The sequence below is a fragment of the Pelophylax lessonae genome (genome assembly GCF_965119305.1).
Source record: "Pelophylax lessonae genome assembly, chromosome: 8".
In the NCBI taxonomy this organism is placed as follows: domain Eukaryota; kingdom Metazoa; phylum Chordata; class Amphibia; order Anura; family Ranidae; genus Pelophylax; species Pelophylax lessonae.
In genome coordinates, this window is record NC_138775.1 from 141,310,822 (window position 1) to 141,330,074 (window position 19,253).

General features: G+C 45.8%; 1 protein-coding gene across 2 annotated transcripts in view; it reads right to left on the reverse strand.

Moving 5' to 3' along the window:
- UCHL5 (ubiquitin C-terminal hydrolase L5) overlaps positions 1-18,880 on the reverse strand; it is a 173,698-nt gene extending 154,818 nt beyond the window's left edge. Inside the window, exons 1-3 of one of the 2 annotated variants that reach the window (XM_082266656.1) lie at positions 18,685-18,880; positions 10,214-10,277; positions 2,178-2,283 (exon numbers count right to left, since the gene is read on the reverse strand). In XM_082266656.1, coding sequence (XP_082122782.1) covers positions 2,178-2,283; positions 10,214-10,277; positions 18,685-18,760 — 246 coding nt within the window. In that variant the 5' untranslated portion in view covers positions 18,761-18,880. The remainder of the gene's footprint in view (positions 1-2,177; positions 2,284-10,213; positions 10,278-18,684) is intronic. The other variant, XM_082266655.1, reaches the window with a different exon arrangement.
- Between the last annotated feature and the right edge of the window lie 373 nt (positions 18,881-19,253).

Sequence of the window (19,253 nt, forward strand, 5' to 3'; positions counted from 1 at the left end):
TCACTATCTGGGCACGCAGGGTGCGTGGACGCAGACCCCCCAAGAGTAACTTGCATCCGCGGCCGAATCAGATTCTGGATCTGAAGAGACAGAAAGCAGGTTAAGGCAGGGGGACGCTTTTTGCTAGCCCGTTTGCCCAGGACCATATCTACCTTGGAAACCAAGGACTCCAGGACCGCCATCAGTGCAGTCAGTTGTTGGGACCCGGAGGGTCTGACAACCTCAGAGGTGATCAGGGGGAGAAGTATTCTCCAGGGACACCTATTTGAATAGAGGGGGGAACCCACCCACATAAAAAAAGTGTAGTACACTGCAAGGGACACCCCACCGCGCTGGTGGAACCACACGGCCCAGCACAGAGCACTACCCCTGCAGAGAGAGGGAGAGAGAACCCCAGAGACTCATCAACGGTCAGGTACTCACAGCACCGAACTAACTGCACACCATGCGGCGATCAGGAAGAGGAATATCCATGGATCAGCACTAGAGGCCGAGGAAGGGCTCCCACTGCCGAATCACCGCCCATCCGGCTCCGAAAACATGGCTGCCATTTTCAATGGGAAACCACAAGCAGATGGCCGCAGAGGCTACATAAAAATGCCCGCGATCTGTAGCATAAAAGGCAACAAGAAAATGGTGGCACCACGCGGCTCCCGGGGGCCCCTGGGGGACCCCAGAAGCTCGAAAATTACCCCACAAGGCCCATCCCCCTCCGAAGGTTCCATCGTTCGGTCGCCGGCAGCACGCTAATCCCCCCTCTTCTGCGTTGGTGACCCAGAAGAACCTTTTACAACATGCTTGCTTGGTTCTAGGACAGAGGTCCTCAAAACTATGGCCCTCCAGTTGTTCAGGAACTACAATTCCCATCATGCCATTGCCTAGTCATGTCTGTGAATGTCAGAGTTTTACAATGCCTCATGGGATGTGTAGTTCCGCAACAGCTGGAGGGCCGTAGTTTGAGGATCCCTGTTCTAGGCGATCAAACCCAGCTATACTCTAGCATTTGTGTCCCTGTACTGCTCTCATGACAGAGTCAATTCATTTCCAACCTCCTAAAGGCAGGGCGAGATCCCCCCAATGAAGCCTTCTAGGCAAAACACAGTCTGGATATAGAATGTCACACTTTCAAGTGAAGCAAACATACGAGTAGAATATGTGCTTTGGTTCCACCTATAGCGAGTTTCCTCCAGGAGGGCTTTAGTCCACACACCAGACAGGGAATCAGAGTGAATGAGCAACAACTGTTTTTCCACAGCGAGAGCAGGTGGTCCCAAGGATTACTGTGGCAGTGGCCACGGTGAAAAAGCAGCAGACCACACACACGTCATTGAGCGGAGAACACATTACATCACTTACAAAAGCACATTTAACCCTCTAGGCAATCATTAGCAGCAACAGTTGTTGGAGAGAAATTCTAAACTGTCAGTGGCCTGCGAGTAACAAAGTGTTACTAAACCTAGGGGGGACTGTATTCACTATATCTGATCTCCCACAGTACACAGAACATTAAAATGCAATTATTTTAGTAAATCTAAACTGATAAATTCCTTTTCTCACCAGCAGTATATACAATATAGCAGTCTTGTGACTTCTACCAGTGTCCAGCCCAGTACTGGGTAAAGCTTGTTGGAGGAGTGTTCATTCTCCCTGATTGTCCTATGAGGCTGCAAGACCCCTGACCCTCTGTCTAGACAGTGCTGATTGGCTCTGGGCTGATCACATTATTTCTCCAAACAGTGGAAGAACGGGAGGATCAGAGAAGACAGGTTTAAACAGCCTTTTTACACAATACAGAGGATTAACCCCTTCTGTTCCACAGCGAGTATAACCAGCATGCTTTACTACCTATACAGACTGATTTTACTGTTGTGGGTTTAATACAACTTTAAGCTGAACTTCACTTCCTGTGCTTTTGAGTGACAGCAGTTTGCTCAACTTAGTCTAATTTACCTATTGCTGGATTTGATGTTGTAGCATTGGGATACCATAGCATTTAACTCACTGTGCTATTACAAACTAGCTGATATAAAACTACACACTGTTGGAGATTGAGTGTGCAGTAGGTATAGTATTTTGTATAGTGTTTTATGCAAGTCTGACTGCACTCCACATATCTGCTGCTGATACCCAGCATCCTGCAAACATCCAATACTAAGCTTTTTTTTTTTTTTAAATACCTGTTTTGCAAAAAATATTGTATCCAAACGGGAATCTTCTACTACAGATCCAGCTGGCTCTTCTGCGGGCTGCCACTTAAAAAGGAAGATCAAACCTTGCACTGGTCTGCAACACATAATGATAAACAGTATAAACTACACACAAACAGTACTAAAACATTAAGGACCTTAAATATAACAGTATATCCTAATAGACACATACAAACAAGATTAGCAACAACAATAAAGTAATTTCCTAGACATTTACAACAGAACATTTATTATAAGTATTAAATTACTAAATAAAATAAAGTTTTCAACTTTATTGTTCTTGTCCGAATAAAATCTCAGTGGATTTTTTTGTTTGTTTTTTTTTTTTATAAAAACACATCCACTGAAACAGACTTTTTTTTAATGCTTTAGGCATTTGTCTTGCTGAAAGAGATATGCTCTTCCAGAGCACATTTTTTCCCCAATGCTTTAGGTTTTCTTTACAGAAAGTAACTATTTGCTGCATTATCCTACCTTCTCCTTCCAAGGCGACCATGGCCTGCTAGAGAGAAACCTTTCCACAGCATTTTGCTGTCATCACCATGTTTCACAGTAGAGATGGATATGAAGTTTATGACAGGCAGCTTTGACTTAAGTGTTTGGACAACGAGCTTTTAGACCACAGAACCTTACTATGGCTAAATTCAGTTTCTCACATGCAAATTTTAGTGAACAGTGGCTTTTTACCACCACCATCCCATAAAAACTGCAACTGGTAAAGCACCTGGAAACAGTTGCTGTATGCATAGTCTCTATGATCCCAGCAACCGAGACCTGTAACTCCTTTAAGGGGAGGTCATTGATCTCTTGTTTGCTCCCCCCACTAGTATCTTTCTTGCATCGTCATTCACTTTTTAGTGGATAGCCTCTTCATCACAGATTTACTACTGGGCCATACTTTACATTTGCGTATGAATGGATTGGATTTAAAGTGTACGTAAACCCTAATAGTTAGCATAACGGAATTTCTCTTACTTGGGTCTGTTAAACATGCTGTTAAAGTGTGTGTTTGATAAGTGCAAAACAGTACCTGTCTGCCAAATTAATGTTGTTAGCATGTAACCTCCTATAGTGAGCTGACAACACACAATGCCCCGGCTGCACTGAAAACCCTAGGAGTCTTACAGTCCTGCCCTGGTTACCTATGTAAATTATAAAACATATCCCACGTGTTAGACTTTAGGACAGGGGGGAGGTGTTCTGTAGTCCAAATAGGTCTAGAATGGGCAGGGAGGGAGGAGAGTAGTGGGATGACGGAGGCAAGTAAACTGACCACTAGGGATGCACCGAAATGAAATTCTTGGCCGAAGCCGAATAATAATGAAATGTTTGGCCGAAGGCCGAATACCGAAGGCGGTGTTTCGCATTTTTTCCATTTATTTTGCCAATTTTTAGGGGGCACGCTGATGGGCACATTTTATGTTAGGGGGCACGCTGATGGGCACATTTTATGTTAGGGGGCACGCTGATGGGCAAAACAAAACATTTAAATCAGCGTTGCTCTTAACATAAAATATGCCCATTAGCGTGCCCCTTAAAATAAAATATGCCCATCAGAGTTTCCCTTAACATAAAATATGCTCATCAGCATGTCCCTTAGCATAAAATAAGGGGCACGCTGATGGCCACATTTTATGTCAAGGGAGCACTCTGTTGGGCACATTTTTTTTCTTTTTTTTTTTTTTTTTTTTTTTTTTTTAAGGGGCACTTTATAGTTCACTCTAATGTAATGAGCATGGCAAGTGGCAACAACATATGGCAGTCTGCACACTAACGCTTGTGCAGCTGCCAGCTACCGTATTCTCCCCCAAATGTGCTCAGCTCCACATCACATCACATACCTGAACTGCAGCCAGAGCCAAAAGCCACGAACAGGGGGGCGGGGCGTGGACCTAGTGTGAAGGAGCCGCAGTCAGGAGCAGGGGGCGGGACGCGCGCGTGACGTCACACCCCCCACTCGCGGCCGGACAGGACACCCGCGGCGTGTGAGAAGGGAGCCGCGAGCCGCAATGAGGAAGGTGAGCGGTCAGGGCGGAAGCTGACATTGTTCGGCTCAAAATTATTCGCCCTTTTGACTTATTCGGCCGAACGCCGAAAGTGCTATTTTCTCTATTTTCGGCCGAATAATGTTCGGCCGCCGAATATTCGGTGCATCCCTACTGACCACGGTAATCAGGGATCAGCAGCCATAGTTACCATGGTCAGCACACAGAGGGGGACCGAGGAACAGGTGGGATGAACCTGTTTTTTTTTTTTGTTTTTTTTTTACTACTTAAAAAAGGGGCAGATTAAACAGCACAAGCACTGTGCTGTTTAAAATACTATAAGGGTACAGGAGCCCCCAGGAATGCAATGTTTACTGACCAGGAAGTAAAGGAGGTGGAATAAAGGGGGAACAAAAGAGTTCCTTTGGTTCTAGAAGTGCATTTGTCCACAGGGGATGGCCGAGACAGTAATGTAGTCAGTGGGATGTGCAGAAGGAACAGGTCAGGCAGCATCATGGTCAATAAAAAAGGGGCAAAATAATCGGTCCAGGTAGCAGGCAGAAATGTGGTCAATAAACAGCCTAGAATGTGTATAGGCGGCAGGCAGAGATAACAGCACTGGTGTGGCGGTGAACAGGAACACTAATACTAGCTGCACTGGCTCTGGTCACACTACTGAATTAGTGGTGATTAGTTACATCAATTCAATTGATAAACTAATGAAAAGATGATTAGTTCATTAACTGGGAGCATGTGGCAAGTGTCAAACTTCCATTCAGTTTCTGGAAGTGATCACAAAATGGTAGGGAACCATGGGGCTTGGGAATTAAAACTTAAGACGACACCTCCATACTTCTTAGGCCACTTCCTGTCTTGGGGTTGGTGACAATGTCATGTTTAATTACATCAGTGCAGCTTCGCAATTGAGAGAAGACATCTTTATTTTGCTGTAGAAACGGTCTCACCTGCTGTTGTATTAAAGACATTGACTCCGGTATCTGAACCTCGCTTAAGCCACTAATACATGGATTGAAATTTGGCCGGTTCATTAGGGCCAGCCGAATCTCAATCCATGTACAAAAGTCAATCGACCATTTTTTTCTGTTCTACCCGCTGGTTAAAAAAAAAATCTATACACCTTCCTCTCTGTTAAGGGGCTTTTCACCCAGGAAGGCTTCTCTAGCTTTCCATGCTTTGAAAAAAAAAAAAAAAAAAAAAAACACGATATAATAGATCTGTTCCTTCTTCCACTTTTCTGGTTGGTACACAGTTTACCTCCACAACCTTTTCCAGTATTTCATAGGCTCTTTTCAACTAGGCGAGGAACTTACTTTCCACTGTGGGGACTAAAAGGAGTATACAATTCCCAGGGTAGAAAGTTCTAAACTTCGCTGATCTACTGTACACTCATACTATGCTTGCTGCGATTGGTTCTCGACTAATATCAGACATTACCAAGGTACTTCTGTATTGCATGTCTGAGGTATGCCCTATGATGCTACAATAGGGAGTCATTTCAGTCTCCCAGGTTTATTTCACAATACCTAGCAACCCTCAGGGATGTCTTCCAAACAAAAGATCAAAAGGTAAAAAAATACAGTGGAAGACTGTGGGATCTCTCTAATTAAAAACAACAAATAAGGCAGGAGGAGACAATCTCAGTCTATCCCATCTTTATCCACCACCTTCTTTAGCATACTTTTGAGGGTTTTGTTCATTCGTTCTACCAAACCAGCCATCTGAGGGTGGTAAAGCAAAGTATGCTAATGCTTAATATTCAACAATTTATATAACTCTTCCATTACCTTCAACATAAACGGAGTCTTATGGTCGGTTAGGACTTCCTGTGGGATCCCAGAGCAGGTAAACATGTGGAACAATTCTCTAGCGATCGTCTGGTAATGTTTAAGGAACAGCCTAAGGATAACTGGTAGCTTAGCGCATGACCACTAGATGTACTGATGAACTCTGGCAGACTTAATCTTTCAGATTGATGAGGATTTGGTCAAGAGAGACCTCAATCACAGGCAAAGGAAGCAGCAGGCTACTGTAAATCGCGCATAGGGGTCAACTTTCGACACTCTGGATAAGACTCAAATAGTTTTTCACATCTGCATGTAAAATACGTTCTTTGGTCATTTCATATGACCAGCGACCCCCCCTAGGAGATGTGTAGGGGCCATGTCCAACACTGTACTCCGATAAGAGCCAGACACCACAATTCAACAATCTCATCCCGAATTTTGTCAACCTAATACAAGTCACGGTGAGCTGCAATATGAGGAAATGCATTCTCAAGCCCCGGAGCTACCGGGCTCTATTGTTCACTTTCACGTTTTCCCAGGCTTTTGGCAGAGTACAGTCATGTAACTGGGTGGTCCTGAAAGACCTCTAGCTCCAGTACACTGGGTATCTCGATGGTCTCAAGGGCCACCTCCAGTTTACCCACAAAAACTGCTAGGGGGAAGTGACATTTTTACCAGGGATCACCCTACAGCTTTACCATCAACTTTTGGTTCAAAGGGGGTGGGTGTTTACTCTGCAGTCCCCCTAGAAAGTCCAGGCTCAGGACTCTTTTCCTTGTAGACCCTAGCAAGCAAACACAGACATCCGTCAGACTAGGCCACACTCCATAGGCTCGGGGTTAAGGAGACACTTGGCAGCAACGTGACCCCACTCACTGCATCACCAACACTGGGAATGCCCACGGTTTCTTAATGGGAATCTCAACAAAAGGCCACCCTTGCCAGGCTCTCTTTTTGGCTTTACTGTCTGTGATGCCAGATTTGAACTGGTTGCTATGAAAAGTGTCATTTTGGCTGTGCTAGGGACCTCAAAAAATTGTAGACACAGAGAATAAGTTCTCTAGGGCAAAAAAACATTTCACCAGCTTAATCAGCTTGTCTTTTGACATTGAACCAGCTTGACTCACCCAGCTCTGGAGGTAGAGCCCTTAGAAACCAGTAGATAGAGACTCTCTCCACTATTTCAGGCTGCAGCCAACATTTAGCCAGGTGGATTAGAACAAATATTTGGGAGATGGGGGATCCTTCTGCCTTGTACCTCCAGCAGTGTACTTGATGCGCCCTCACTGAGGTTGGGACCCCCAGATGCCACAGGATCTCAGCTTTTAGTCTGTCATAATCTCAGGCATCCCCAGCAGTCAAGTCAAAGTATGCCTTTTGGGAGTCCTCTGTCCTCCAATTGTGGTGCAACAAGTACAGCCAATGATCTTTAGACCAGGTCTGACCCTCTGTGGATCATTTAAAAGTGCATAAGAAGGCCGCAACATCATTTTGGGGCTTCATCTTTTGTAGGAGGTGGCTCTTTGTGCCTGAAAGGGTGTCACAAGGGGTTGTTGATTTTTATTAGTTTGCTGCTGCTGGGCCAGGACCTTCTTACTTTGCCTTGACCAAGTCCTATGGACACACACCTCAAAAAAATTAAACGAACACTTAAAGCACAGCATCAAGTCAAATAAACTCCTGGGATATTGGTCTGGCCAGTTAAGTAGCGGAGGGGGTTGTTAATCAGTTTCAGCTGCTTTAGTGTTAATGAAATAGGGGCACTAGATGGGCAACAATGACACAACCCGCAAAACAGGAATGGTTTTACAGGTGGAGGCCACTGAAATTTGTTTCCCTACTTATCTTTTCTAACAGTTTTTCATTAGTTTTGCATTTGGCTAGGGTCAGTGTCACTACTGGTAGCATGAGGTGATACCTGGACCCTGTAGAGGTTGCACAGGCAGGCAAACTCAACCAGGATGGCACATCAATACGTGCCATTGCCAGAAGGTTTTCTGTGTCTTCCAGCACAGTCTCAAGAGCATGGAGGACATACCAGAAGATAGGCAATTACTCTAGGAGAGCGGGACGGGGCCGTAGAAGGTCCTTAACCCGTCAGCAGGACTGGCATCTGTTCCTTTATGTACAGAGGAACAGGATGCCACTGCCAGAGCCCTACAAAATGACCTCCATCAGGCCACTGGTGTGAATGTCTGACCAAACAATCAGAAACAGACTTCATGAGGGTGGCCTGATGTCCACTAGTGGGCCCTGCGCACCCTGCCTGGCAACGCGGCGCTCATTTGGTATTTGTCATTGAACACCAGAATTGGCAGGTCCTCCACTGGCGCCCTGTTACAAAGGTTACAAAGAACATGTACAAGGAGAACTGATGAGGAACAAGGTTTAGTTCTCAAAAAGAGATTTTTAGAGAAGGGGTATAAAAAGGATCTTATTGAGGAAGCCTACATGAAGTACTGGCTGTTGTATGAGGATGATATGCTCTTGGGTACCAACTCCCTAGTTTAGGTGGCTGCCTTTTAACGCCCTATTCACTTGAACGCAAGAGGTTGTTCAATTCTTCCTGCAAACCATCATGCCATGTGTATAGCCCTGTCTGCTGCTTTTGCGTCTTGGGGGACAGTGAATGGGGGGAGGCAGTAAAAGCATGGCTCAACCATATGTTTTCACTGCCCCAAACCGCAAGGGTAAATGAGCTCTTAAAGGGAGAGGGTGGACACATCAAGCATTGAGTTAAGATTTTTCAATTATGCACACACACAACTCACTTTACGCATTATAAAAAAAAAAAAAAAAAAAAAAAAAAGTATATCAGTTTGTCATTAAGCAAACCTGACCACTAGCTAAAATATGTATCTCATTACCCTAATTATTGGCAAAAGATATCTATGTGACAATCTTTTTTGACATTAAATGGAACTGCCATGGGGTTTAATACCATTGGCGTTAAGCGCTGACTATGTCATTGCTGCCAATAGTTCACATTATAACCCCTAAGAAGTGTAAAGAATATACAATGACTGATTAAAAGGAGTTGCAAAGTCTTAAGGTTTTTCACCTTAATGCAGGGCTTGACAAATTTGCTTTGAATCTAGGAGCCATTTTTTTTTTTTTTTAAATAGCTGGGCTTTGTTTTCGGCAATAGAGATAGCCACTTGCCGATCTCTAAAGGGGGTCACTGATAAAAGGGGACTTTAATATAATGAGGGGGTCTCTAAGGGAGTGCTAATTTGAAGGGACTAATCTAACGGGGGGGGGGGTGCTAGTATAAAGAGACTCTGATCTAATTGGGCGCAAAGGGGAGGGGGGGGTCGCTAACAATGTATTCCTCTCCTTTTACACTGTGGGTGGGGCCCCTGAGATGTCTCCTCTCACCTAGAGTAAAGTTCGGCCAGCTCCCGGGCCCCATCTTGCGCTTCCCTCCCTGCAGGGCTCGGTCAGGTCACTCTCAGCCAACGGGCAGAGCCAGGGCTCACTGTCAGCTCCTCCGTGCACCATCCTCGTCATCTTCCCAGCCAGCCAATCGCAGAAGCCGCCATCCCCAGTTTTCCTCCTGATTGGGGGGGCAGCGGGGTGGGGTGAAGGCCAAAAGAGGGGTGGAAAGCTCTGGCTAATGGAGAGGCTGACAGGCTGCCCAATCATCGTTTCCCCATGCAAGGGAAGAAAGAAGGCGAGTACCCTCAGTGGGCAGCAGCCCAAGGAGTTGCTCTTGTCTGGGGCAACTGGCAGCGGAGGATGGGCTGGCTGGAGCTCAGGCACCGAGACCCAATTTCTGGTTGCCATGGCGACCTGGCACCTGGGCTTTGTCGAGCCCTGCCTTAATGCATTTTATGCATTAAGGTGAAAAGCCTTCTTGGTCACAGCTGTCCCCCAGCCCCCTTGTTTTTCTTACCTGAACCCGAACAATCCAGCAATGAGCACGAGCCCAGCGACTTTGGCCGCTGTCTCGGGTCTTCATTGGATAGATTAATAGCAGCAGGAGCTATTGGCCCCCGCTGACATCAATCAAATCCAGTGACACGGGAGCAGGGGGCGTGGCCGAGTCCACAGTAGGTCAATGGACGCAGCAGTGGGACTGCCCCCATGGAAAGCGGTAAACTTTTTTTTGTTTTATAACAAGAACTAACCTTTACAAATCACTTTAACATGTACTTGTATATGTATGACTACAGGTAAATAAAACTTTTAAGTGACAAGTAAACCTAACACTTACTGCAGATCTTCAAAGTGTTCTTGCTCTAAACTCCAGATTTCTTCCACTTGAACTCCTTGACAACCTATGCAAGAAAGAAAAAACACAAAATCACTTAAAATGCAACTTAAAGAGGTTGTAACTCATTAAAAAAAAATGTTTTTTTCCAACCTGAAAGAGAAACACATAATGAGCTAGTATGCATCGCATACTAGCTCATTATGAAATACTTACCTTAGAACGAGTCCCCGCTGTGCCGCCCGCTTACCTGTATGACGGGCGACATGTTCAGTCGCCCGTCTTCCAGGATTGCGGCATCCGGCCATCTGATTGGCCAGACGCGCAATTACGTTACTCCCGCGAATGCGCGTGGGAGCCGCCGATCACGGCACGGGGCTCTGAAGGAACGGCACCAGCGGACATTCCTTCAGAGCGCATACGCCAGTGATGTCACTGGCTGCATTTAAGGTAAATATCTCCTAAACGGTACATGTTTAGGAGATATTTACAGTACCTATAGGTAAGCCTTATCATAGGCTTACCTATAGGTAAAAGTTGCAGAGAAGGGTTTACTTCCTCTTTAAGCTGGGTACACACACATATACACAGTTTAATACTAACAGATCCACCTATCAACACAAGTGAGCTTGATGCAGGATCTCTCCCGTTGAGACATATTCTGATGGGGGGGGGGGGGGGGGGGGGTTTACCCCAAACTTCTTCTGTAAGCTGGCCACAACTGTGGCCCAGGTGCCAGTTTCCCATAGACTTCAATTGGCAGTCCCCATGCAGCTTGGTTCCAGGATCAGAGGTGGCTTAGGACCATCCGATCCTCAGCCAGCTCTGTGATAACCCGGCGCCACTGCCGGATCAGATCTCTGGCTCTGCTGCCTGTAAAAGCAATCCAGCTGCTAATAAGCCGCTTAGTTTGGTTTTACATGGTAGGGAATCAATCGCTGGCTGAAAAAAAATATATCTGGATATCTGAATGATGGCTGTAGCTGCAGACATCATACAGATACAGTGGGTAAAATAAGTATTAAACACTTTACCATTTTTCTAGGTAAATATATTTCTTAAGGTGCTATTGACAAGAAATTTTTACGTCAGTAACAACCAATGCAATCCAAAGCATACAAAGAAACCAAAACAAATAAGTTCAGAAATTAAGTTATGCATAATAAAGTGGAATAACTCATGGAATAAAAAAAAAAAAAGTATTGAACATATGGAGAAAGGGAGGTGCAAAAAGGCATGGAAAGCCAAGACACCAGCTGAAATCTATCAGTATATAGAAAGCAATCATGCCCCTGGTCAGTGCAAATTATCAGCTGGTTCAGTCTCAATGAGGGCCTATAAAAAGGTGTCACACAAGAAACATCTTATGATGGGTAAAAGCAAAGAGCTATCTCAAGACCTTTGCAACCTTGCAAAATATACTGATGCCATTGGGCACAGAAGAAGGATTTCTAAACTTCTGAATGTTCCAGTGAGCACTGTTGGGGCCATAATCCAGAAGTGGAAAGAACATAATTTTACCATAAACCGGCTACAACCAGGTGCTCCTCGCAAGATTTCTGACAGAGGATTGAAAAGAATCAGAAGAGTTGTGCAAGAGCCAAGGACCACTTGTGGAGAGCTTTAGAAAGACCTGGAATTAGCAGGTACAATTGTTTCAAAGAAAACAATAGGTAATGCACTCAACCGCCATGGCCTGTATACACGCTCACCACGCAAGACTCCATTGCTGAAGAAAAAGCACGTAGAAACTTGTTTAACCCCTTCATGCCCAAGCCTTTTTCTGACATTTGTTGCCTACAAGTTGAAAAAAAAAATTTTTGCAACCCCCAAACATTACATTTTTTTTTAAGCAGAGAGAAGAAAATGGCAATTGTTGTAATATTTTATGTCACACAGTATTTGCACAACGGTCTTTCAAGCACACTTTTGGGAAAAAATACATTTATGTAAAAAAAAAACAGCAAAGTTAACCCAATTTTTCTGTATAATGTGAAAAATGATGTTACGCTGAGTGAATAGATACCCAACATGTCATGCTTTAAAATAGCGCACTCTCTTGGAATGCCGACAAACTACAGTACTTAACCACTTTGCCACTGCTCACTAGAGCTCTACTGCGGCAAAGTGGTTCGTTATCTTCTGGCGACAATCCCCTATCTACTATCAGTCACAGTGGGAGTCGGGCCAGGGGAGGAGCAGCGGCGGGTAATCGAGTCTGGAGATCCGCCCGCTTGTGTAAACAGAGCGGGCAGATCTCCTAAGTGACAGGCAGGATCAGATTGCAGGGTTCAGCATAGCTGAACCTGCGATCTGTCCTTGTGTCACTCAGTCACCTCCCCCCACACTCGTCAGTAAGCACCAGGCATATATTAACATCCCCTGTGACATAATAGGCAGTGATAGGTACTCTTTGGCCGTTTTGAATGCTGTCATTTTTTTAAATTTGGTGCCTTTAAGTCATCTGTAAAGCCAGAAGTAATGTCATGAGATTGCTAGATCCAGGACAGTAGAGCCCAAGCGAGCCTTGGAAGGCGGGGGGGGGGGGGTCATTTTCTTACACAGAACTTAGACTGGCCATACATTATACAATTTTCTGAACAATTTTCTTTAAATTTACCTTCAACAATGTAGTACAAAGGCCTGCCTAATTGGATACAATTGAAAGTGTTGCTTAGTTTTGACCTCATATTATATGGTTTTTGGTAAATCTAACAGAAAAGTGTACAAGAAAATTAGAAATTTAAGGCTGACCGTACATGTTTAAACTTATTTGTTTTGGTTTCTTTGTATTTATGGATTGCGTGGGTTGTTACCGACATGTGGTGACAATTTTATGTCAAAAGAACCGTTAGAAATAAATATATACTATATTGTCAAAAGTATTGGGACACCTGTCTTTACCCTCATGTGAACTTTAATGGCATCCCAGTCTTAGTCCGTAAGGGTCAATATTAGCTTGGCTGACCTTTTGCAGCTGTAACAGCTTCAACTCTTCTGGGAAGGCCGCCCACAAGGTTTAGGAGTGTGTCTATGGGAATGTTTTATCATTCTTCCAGAAAGGCATTTGCAAGGCCTGACTCGGTCTGTGTTTTAATTCATCCCAAAGGTGTTCTATCAGGATGAGGTCAGAACTGTGCAGACCAGACAAGTTCCTTTACCCCAAACTCGCTCATCCATGTCTTTTTGGACCTTTCTTTGTGCTCTGGTCCACATCATTTGGTCGAGGGGGGGGGGGGGGATTATAGTGTGGGTTTTTTTCCAGGGGTTGGGCTTGGCCCTTTAGTTCCAGTGAAGGGAACTCTTTAGGAGTCAGCCTATCAAGACATTTTGGATAATTTCATGCTCCCAACTTTGTGGGAACAGTTTGGGGATGACCCCTTCCTTTTCTAACATGACTGGCACCAGCTGACAAAGCAAGGTGCATAAAGACATAGATGAGCGAGTGTAGGGTGGAGGAACTTGACTGGCCTGCACAAAGTCTTAACCTCAACCAGATAGAACACCCTTGAATTGAATTAGAGCAGAGACTGCAAGCCAGGCCTTCGTGTCCAAATCAGTGCCTAACCTCTCAAAAGCACTTCTGGAAGAATGGTCAAACATTGCTATACACACACTCCTAAACCTTGTGGATGGCCTTCCCAAAAGAGTTGAAGCTGTTATAGCTGCAAAGAGAGTGCGCCAACTCAATTTAGAACCCTACGGACTAAGACTGGGATGCCAATAAAGTTCATGTGCATGTAAAGGCAGGTGTACCAATACTTTTGACAATATAGTGTATTTACCTAGAAAAAAGGTGAAGTGTTCAATACTTATTTTACCGCTGTATCTCCACTCAAAGTCCATGACATCATATAGGCGGGAAGTGGTTAATATATATATTATAATACAGGATTCATATAGCACCAACAGTTTACAGAGCACTTCACAATGTAGAGGGGGGGGGGGATCAGTAAAATTACAATACAGTTAATCACAGAAGGAATAGGAGGGCCCTGCTCATGGAGCTTACAATCTAAAGGGGGGGGGGTGGAGATGACCTGATGGAGGTGACTCGGATACAGTCCTTAGGTGGAGGTGGGGTAGACTTTCGTAAATAAGTGAGTTTTCAGGGATCGCCTAAAAGGTGGGCAGGGTAGGGGCTGAGCAGAGGGCAGGGTAGGGGCTGAGAGTTCCAGAAGATGGAAGAGGCTCCAAGGAAGTCCTGAAGGTGAGCAGGGAGCTAGAGAGAAGGAGGTCTTGAGAGGAGCGAAGAGGATGATTTGGGTGATATCTGCAGATGAGGTTGGTGATGTAGCTGGGGAGCAATGCTGTGTTGGGGCCTTATATGTTTTAGTTAGTATTTTGAGTTTTATACGGTGGGGTAGGGGAAGACAAATCAAGGGACTAGCAGAGAGGAGCAGCAGTCACAGATCGGTTATAAAGGTGTATGAGTCTTGCAGCAGCATTAAAGACTGAAGGCCTGTGTAAAGGTAGGCCGTAAGGAGGGAGTTGTAGTAGTCAAGGCAAAGGAAGGATTGAATAAGTTTTGTGATTTTGATAGTCAAAGGGGCAAATTCTGGAAATGTTGTAGAGTTAGTGGCGGCAAGAGGCAGCCAGTGATTGGATGTGGGGGGCTGTAGGAGAGGTCAGAGAATTTAGGACTACACCCAGTACCTTGGAAGGACCAATGGTTTGGCCATTGGTCTCAATGGTAAAGTCATGGGGAGGAGAAATACAAGCTCAGTTTTAGAAAGATTAGGTTGGGGAAGTGGTGTGACATCCATACTTATAATATGCTCATAAGTTTGTGATACGTGAGGAGATTGAGGGGGCGAGTTGAGGAGTGGAGAAATAGATCTGGGTGTCGTCAGCAGAGGTGGTTTTCGAAGCCATGGGAGGTTATCAACTGGCCCAGGGATGAGGTATAGAGAGAATGGGAGGGGCCCAAGTATGGAGCCTTGGGGTAGCCCAACAGAAAGAGGAGCGGAGAAGATGGTATTGTATGTGACACTGAAGGTGCGCCGAGATAGGTAGGGGGGAGAACCAGGAAAAAGCAGAATCAAGCCAAGGGAGTGGAGTTTGTTGAAGAGAAGTTAGTGGTCAACTGTGTCGAAGGCAGCAGAGAGGTCCAAGAGTATGAGCATGGAGTAATGGCAGACATTGGTTTTAGCAGTTAGTAGGTCATTGATGAGTTTTAGTACGGAATTTTCAGTGGAAGGTTGTGGGCGGAAACCGGACTGTAGGGGATAGAGAGCTTGTGCTCAGTGAGGTGGGAGCTCATACGGTTGTTGACAAGGCATTCAAAAAGCTTGAAGGTAAACGAGAGCAGGGAGATGGGTCTTAATTATTTAAACAGGTAGGGTCTAGTGAGGGTTTTTTTTTTTTTTTTTATAAGTATGGGGTTAACTAGTGCAAGTTTGAGCAGGGAGGGAAAGGTTGAAAACGTGGGTTAGAGAGTTTAGGACAGAGCAGGAAGGTGGTTGCAGTAATTGCGAGGGGACAGGTGGTGAGGTTGGTCGTGGAAAGGAGTTTCGCAACTTCCTCAGTGGTAACAGGGCTGAAGGAGGAAAGTATGTAGAGTGTGGTGTTGGAACTGGCGTGCTGTGTTGAGGAGGAAGCTGAGCGCTGGATAGCTCATTGCAAATTGGCAATCATTTAAAAAACAAAATTTACACAATCTCCTGGGCAGGAAGTAGGTTGGTGGGTGAAGGCAGTGGGGAGATGAAGTAAGGAATGAGTGGGAAAAAAAAAAGAAAGTTGACATGGTTTGGAGGATAGTGATGTAGTAGGTTTGTTTAGCAGAGCAGAGGCAGGAGTTGTATTTTAGAAGGGCAGATTTGTAAAGGGTCAAGTCTTGCAGGGATTTAGCTTTACTCCGCGCTCGCTCAAGAGCACGGCTGCGTCTCTTGAGACTTCTGTTGTCGCCTGATTTCCAGGGTTGTAGCAGGCAAGGCCTGGTTGTGTGTATAAAGAGAAGAGAGAGTTTCCAGGGAGGATGAAGTTGTTGTAGACAGAAGTGGTCAGGTCTGGGCAGGACAGGGGTGCGATTTTATCATAGAGGCAGTCAGTAGCAGAATGAAGAAGGGAAGGGTTGACGTGGCGAAGGTTCCAGTGGGAAACAGTTTGCAGGTATGGGAGGTAGGAGACAGGAAGTGTGTGAATGGATAAGGTTGTGATAGGAGAGAGGAAACGGGGTTTAAAGAGGTTGCGTGCAGAGGTGGGAGAATATGAGGTAGAGAGTGTTACCATTGGAGTGGAGGTGGTTTGTGTCCATTATGTTAGGTTAAAAGAGAAGGTTAAGTTGAGAAGTGGCTGAGGTACTAACATTGATTGGAATGCTAAAGTCATCAAGGATAATGGCGGGAACTTCAGAGGAGAGAAAGTAGGGTAGCCATGAGGAGAAGTCGTAGAGAAAGCGTGATACTGGGCCAGGAGGCTGGTAAATTACTGCAATCCTCAGACAAACTTGAGAAAAAAATAAACAAATGCAGTGCACTTCAAAATAACCAAGGGAAAAAGAAGGAGGCGTAGGAAGAACCTGGAAGGTGCTTTGTGGGGAGAGGAGAAGTCCAACTCTGCCTCTTTTCTGTCTGCTGGGTCTGGTCGAGTGAGTCCAGAGGAGGCCACTGTGGGAGAGGGTAGCTAGAGAGGCAGTGTCGGATTCCTGGAGCCAGGTTTCAGTTACAGCAAGTAGATTGAGGGAGTTGGAGAGGAAAAGATCATTGACAGAAGCAAGTTTGTTAAGAGACTGAGCAGGTTTTCCAGAGGGCACACATAAGGGGGGGAGGGGGGCTGACTTGTGGAATCAGGGGAATTGGGATAAGAGAGTGGGAGTTACAGCTACTGCAAGAGAAGGTAGACTGCCAAATCTGGGGGTAAGAGTTGGCTGGAGGAGGGCCAGGGTTTGGGGGGATATCCCCAGACAATAAAATTAGGAGGGTGACGGTGGTAAGGTGGGATTTATACGAGGGCAGTTGCTGCAGTGAGGTGGAAGTGGTGACGTGTGGGCTCATAAGCAGGAGGTGATAAGTGCAGTAATATTAGGAGGGTAAAAGTGAGGGGGATATGTACAGGCTATGGAGGGGGTAAAGAAATGAGAGTTTGAGGAGAGTATATGTTATAGCAAAGAAGATAAAAATGAGCATGTTGGATGGAGGGTTGAGAGAGGGGGGGGAAGATGGCTGAGGAAAATGGAGAAGATGAAAGGGACTTATAGGTTTATCATAATCAAATGCCTAGTAGGAAAAACATTACACATTCTTTGCGACAAATAAAATTCAAATCTAAAGGTTATTAAATTATAAAGTTTAATTCCAACAGACAATGACACCCGTTCAGGGTGCATGCTGCACCTGCATTTAACCTGAGCTGCACACAGACAGCCGATAGGTTGATGCAGCAGCTGCACAGACACAACCAGATATCAGAAATTGACATGTTTACTGGAGTGCGTGCGCAGATCCCCATACACGAGTGCGTGCGCAGATCCCCATACACGACTTGGTGCGCAGATCCCCATACACGAGTGAGTGCGCAGATCCCCATACACGAGTGCGTGCGCAGATCCCCATACACGAGTGCGTGCGCAGATCCCCATTCAGGAGTGGGTGCGCAGATCCCCATTCAGGAGTGCGTGCGCAGATCCCCATACACGAGTGCGTGCGCAGATCCCCATACACGAGTGCGTGCGCAGATCCCCATACACGAGTGCGTGCGCAGATCCCCATTCAGGAGTGCGTGCGCAGATCCCCATACACGAGTGCGTGCGCAGATCCCCATTCAGGAGTGCGTGCGCAGATCCCCATACAGGAGTGCGTGCGCAGATCCCCATACACGAGTGCGTGCGCAGATCCCCATACACGAGTGCGTGCGCAGATCCCCATACACGAGTGCGTGCGCAGATCCCCATTCAGGAGTGCGTGCGCAGATCCCCATTCAGGAGTGCGTGCGCAGATCCCCATACAGGAGTGCGTGCGCAGATCCCCATACAGGAGTGCGTGCGCAGATCCCCATACAGGAGTGCGTGCGCAGATCCCCATACAGGAGTGCGTGCGCAGATCCCCATTCAGGAGTGCGTGCGCAGATTCCCATACACAAGTGGGTGCACAGATCCCCATACACGAGTGGGTGCGCAGATCCCCATACATGAGTGCGTGCGCAGATCCCCATACACATTGCCTGCGCTCAGATCGGTGTGAATGTCACTTTAAGGATAAGCTGCAGTCCATTACATTTTTATTTTGGGGATTGAATCCACCCACGCATTAAACCCTTGCTGTGCTCCACCAGCCTTGCACACACACGGCTTTGTATAACCAACCCTGCCTGAACACAGCACCCAGGACAAGAAAAATACACAGTAGCTGCCATTTATTGTGTGATCAGCACATACACGTAACGCTATAGAGTTTAATATAAACGACATCGCAACTGTTTTCAAGAAAAACAACATATGCTGGATGTATGGAATTCATATCTGCAACAGCACATACCAAAGCCTTTAATAAGCTCGGTGAACACACCGGGGTCACTCTCCATCAGACACCATTCTCCAGCACTGCCCGCCATGACAACCCTGCCTGCTTCACCGCATGCACAACGGAATTACCATGTGTACGGCTGAGTCATTGAAACAAGCAATCCGCATTCACTAAAGCTCCAATAAAATCGTCACTTCCGCTCTCCACTGGTGTGACCCCCGAATCCGCCAATCAGAGCTCACCACAGCACTGGGCGCGACGTCACTCCCTGTCTGCACCGCCAGTTGGAGTTTTCGTCAGAACACTTGTGTTTGATCAGAATACCACTACCTAATAGATTCTGCAACCGGACGTGACGTTCAGACGAGACCAACTTACTGCGCATGCGTTATGCGTTCCAATATGGTTGCTATGCGTTCCAATAGGTTTCCTAATTTGACAGAACACGAAGCAGCAGCGGAAATCTACTTACACCCATGCAAGTCTTGAATTTTACATTTATTGTAGCAGTAAACTTACCATATAGACTGAAATAGACTATTTCACAGCGACCAAGTGAAATAGTCTATTTCACTATATAA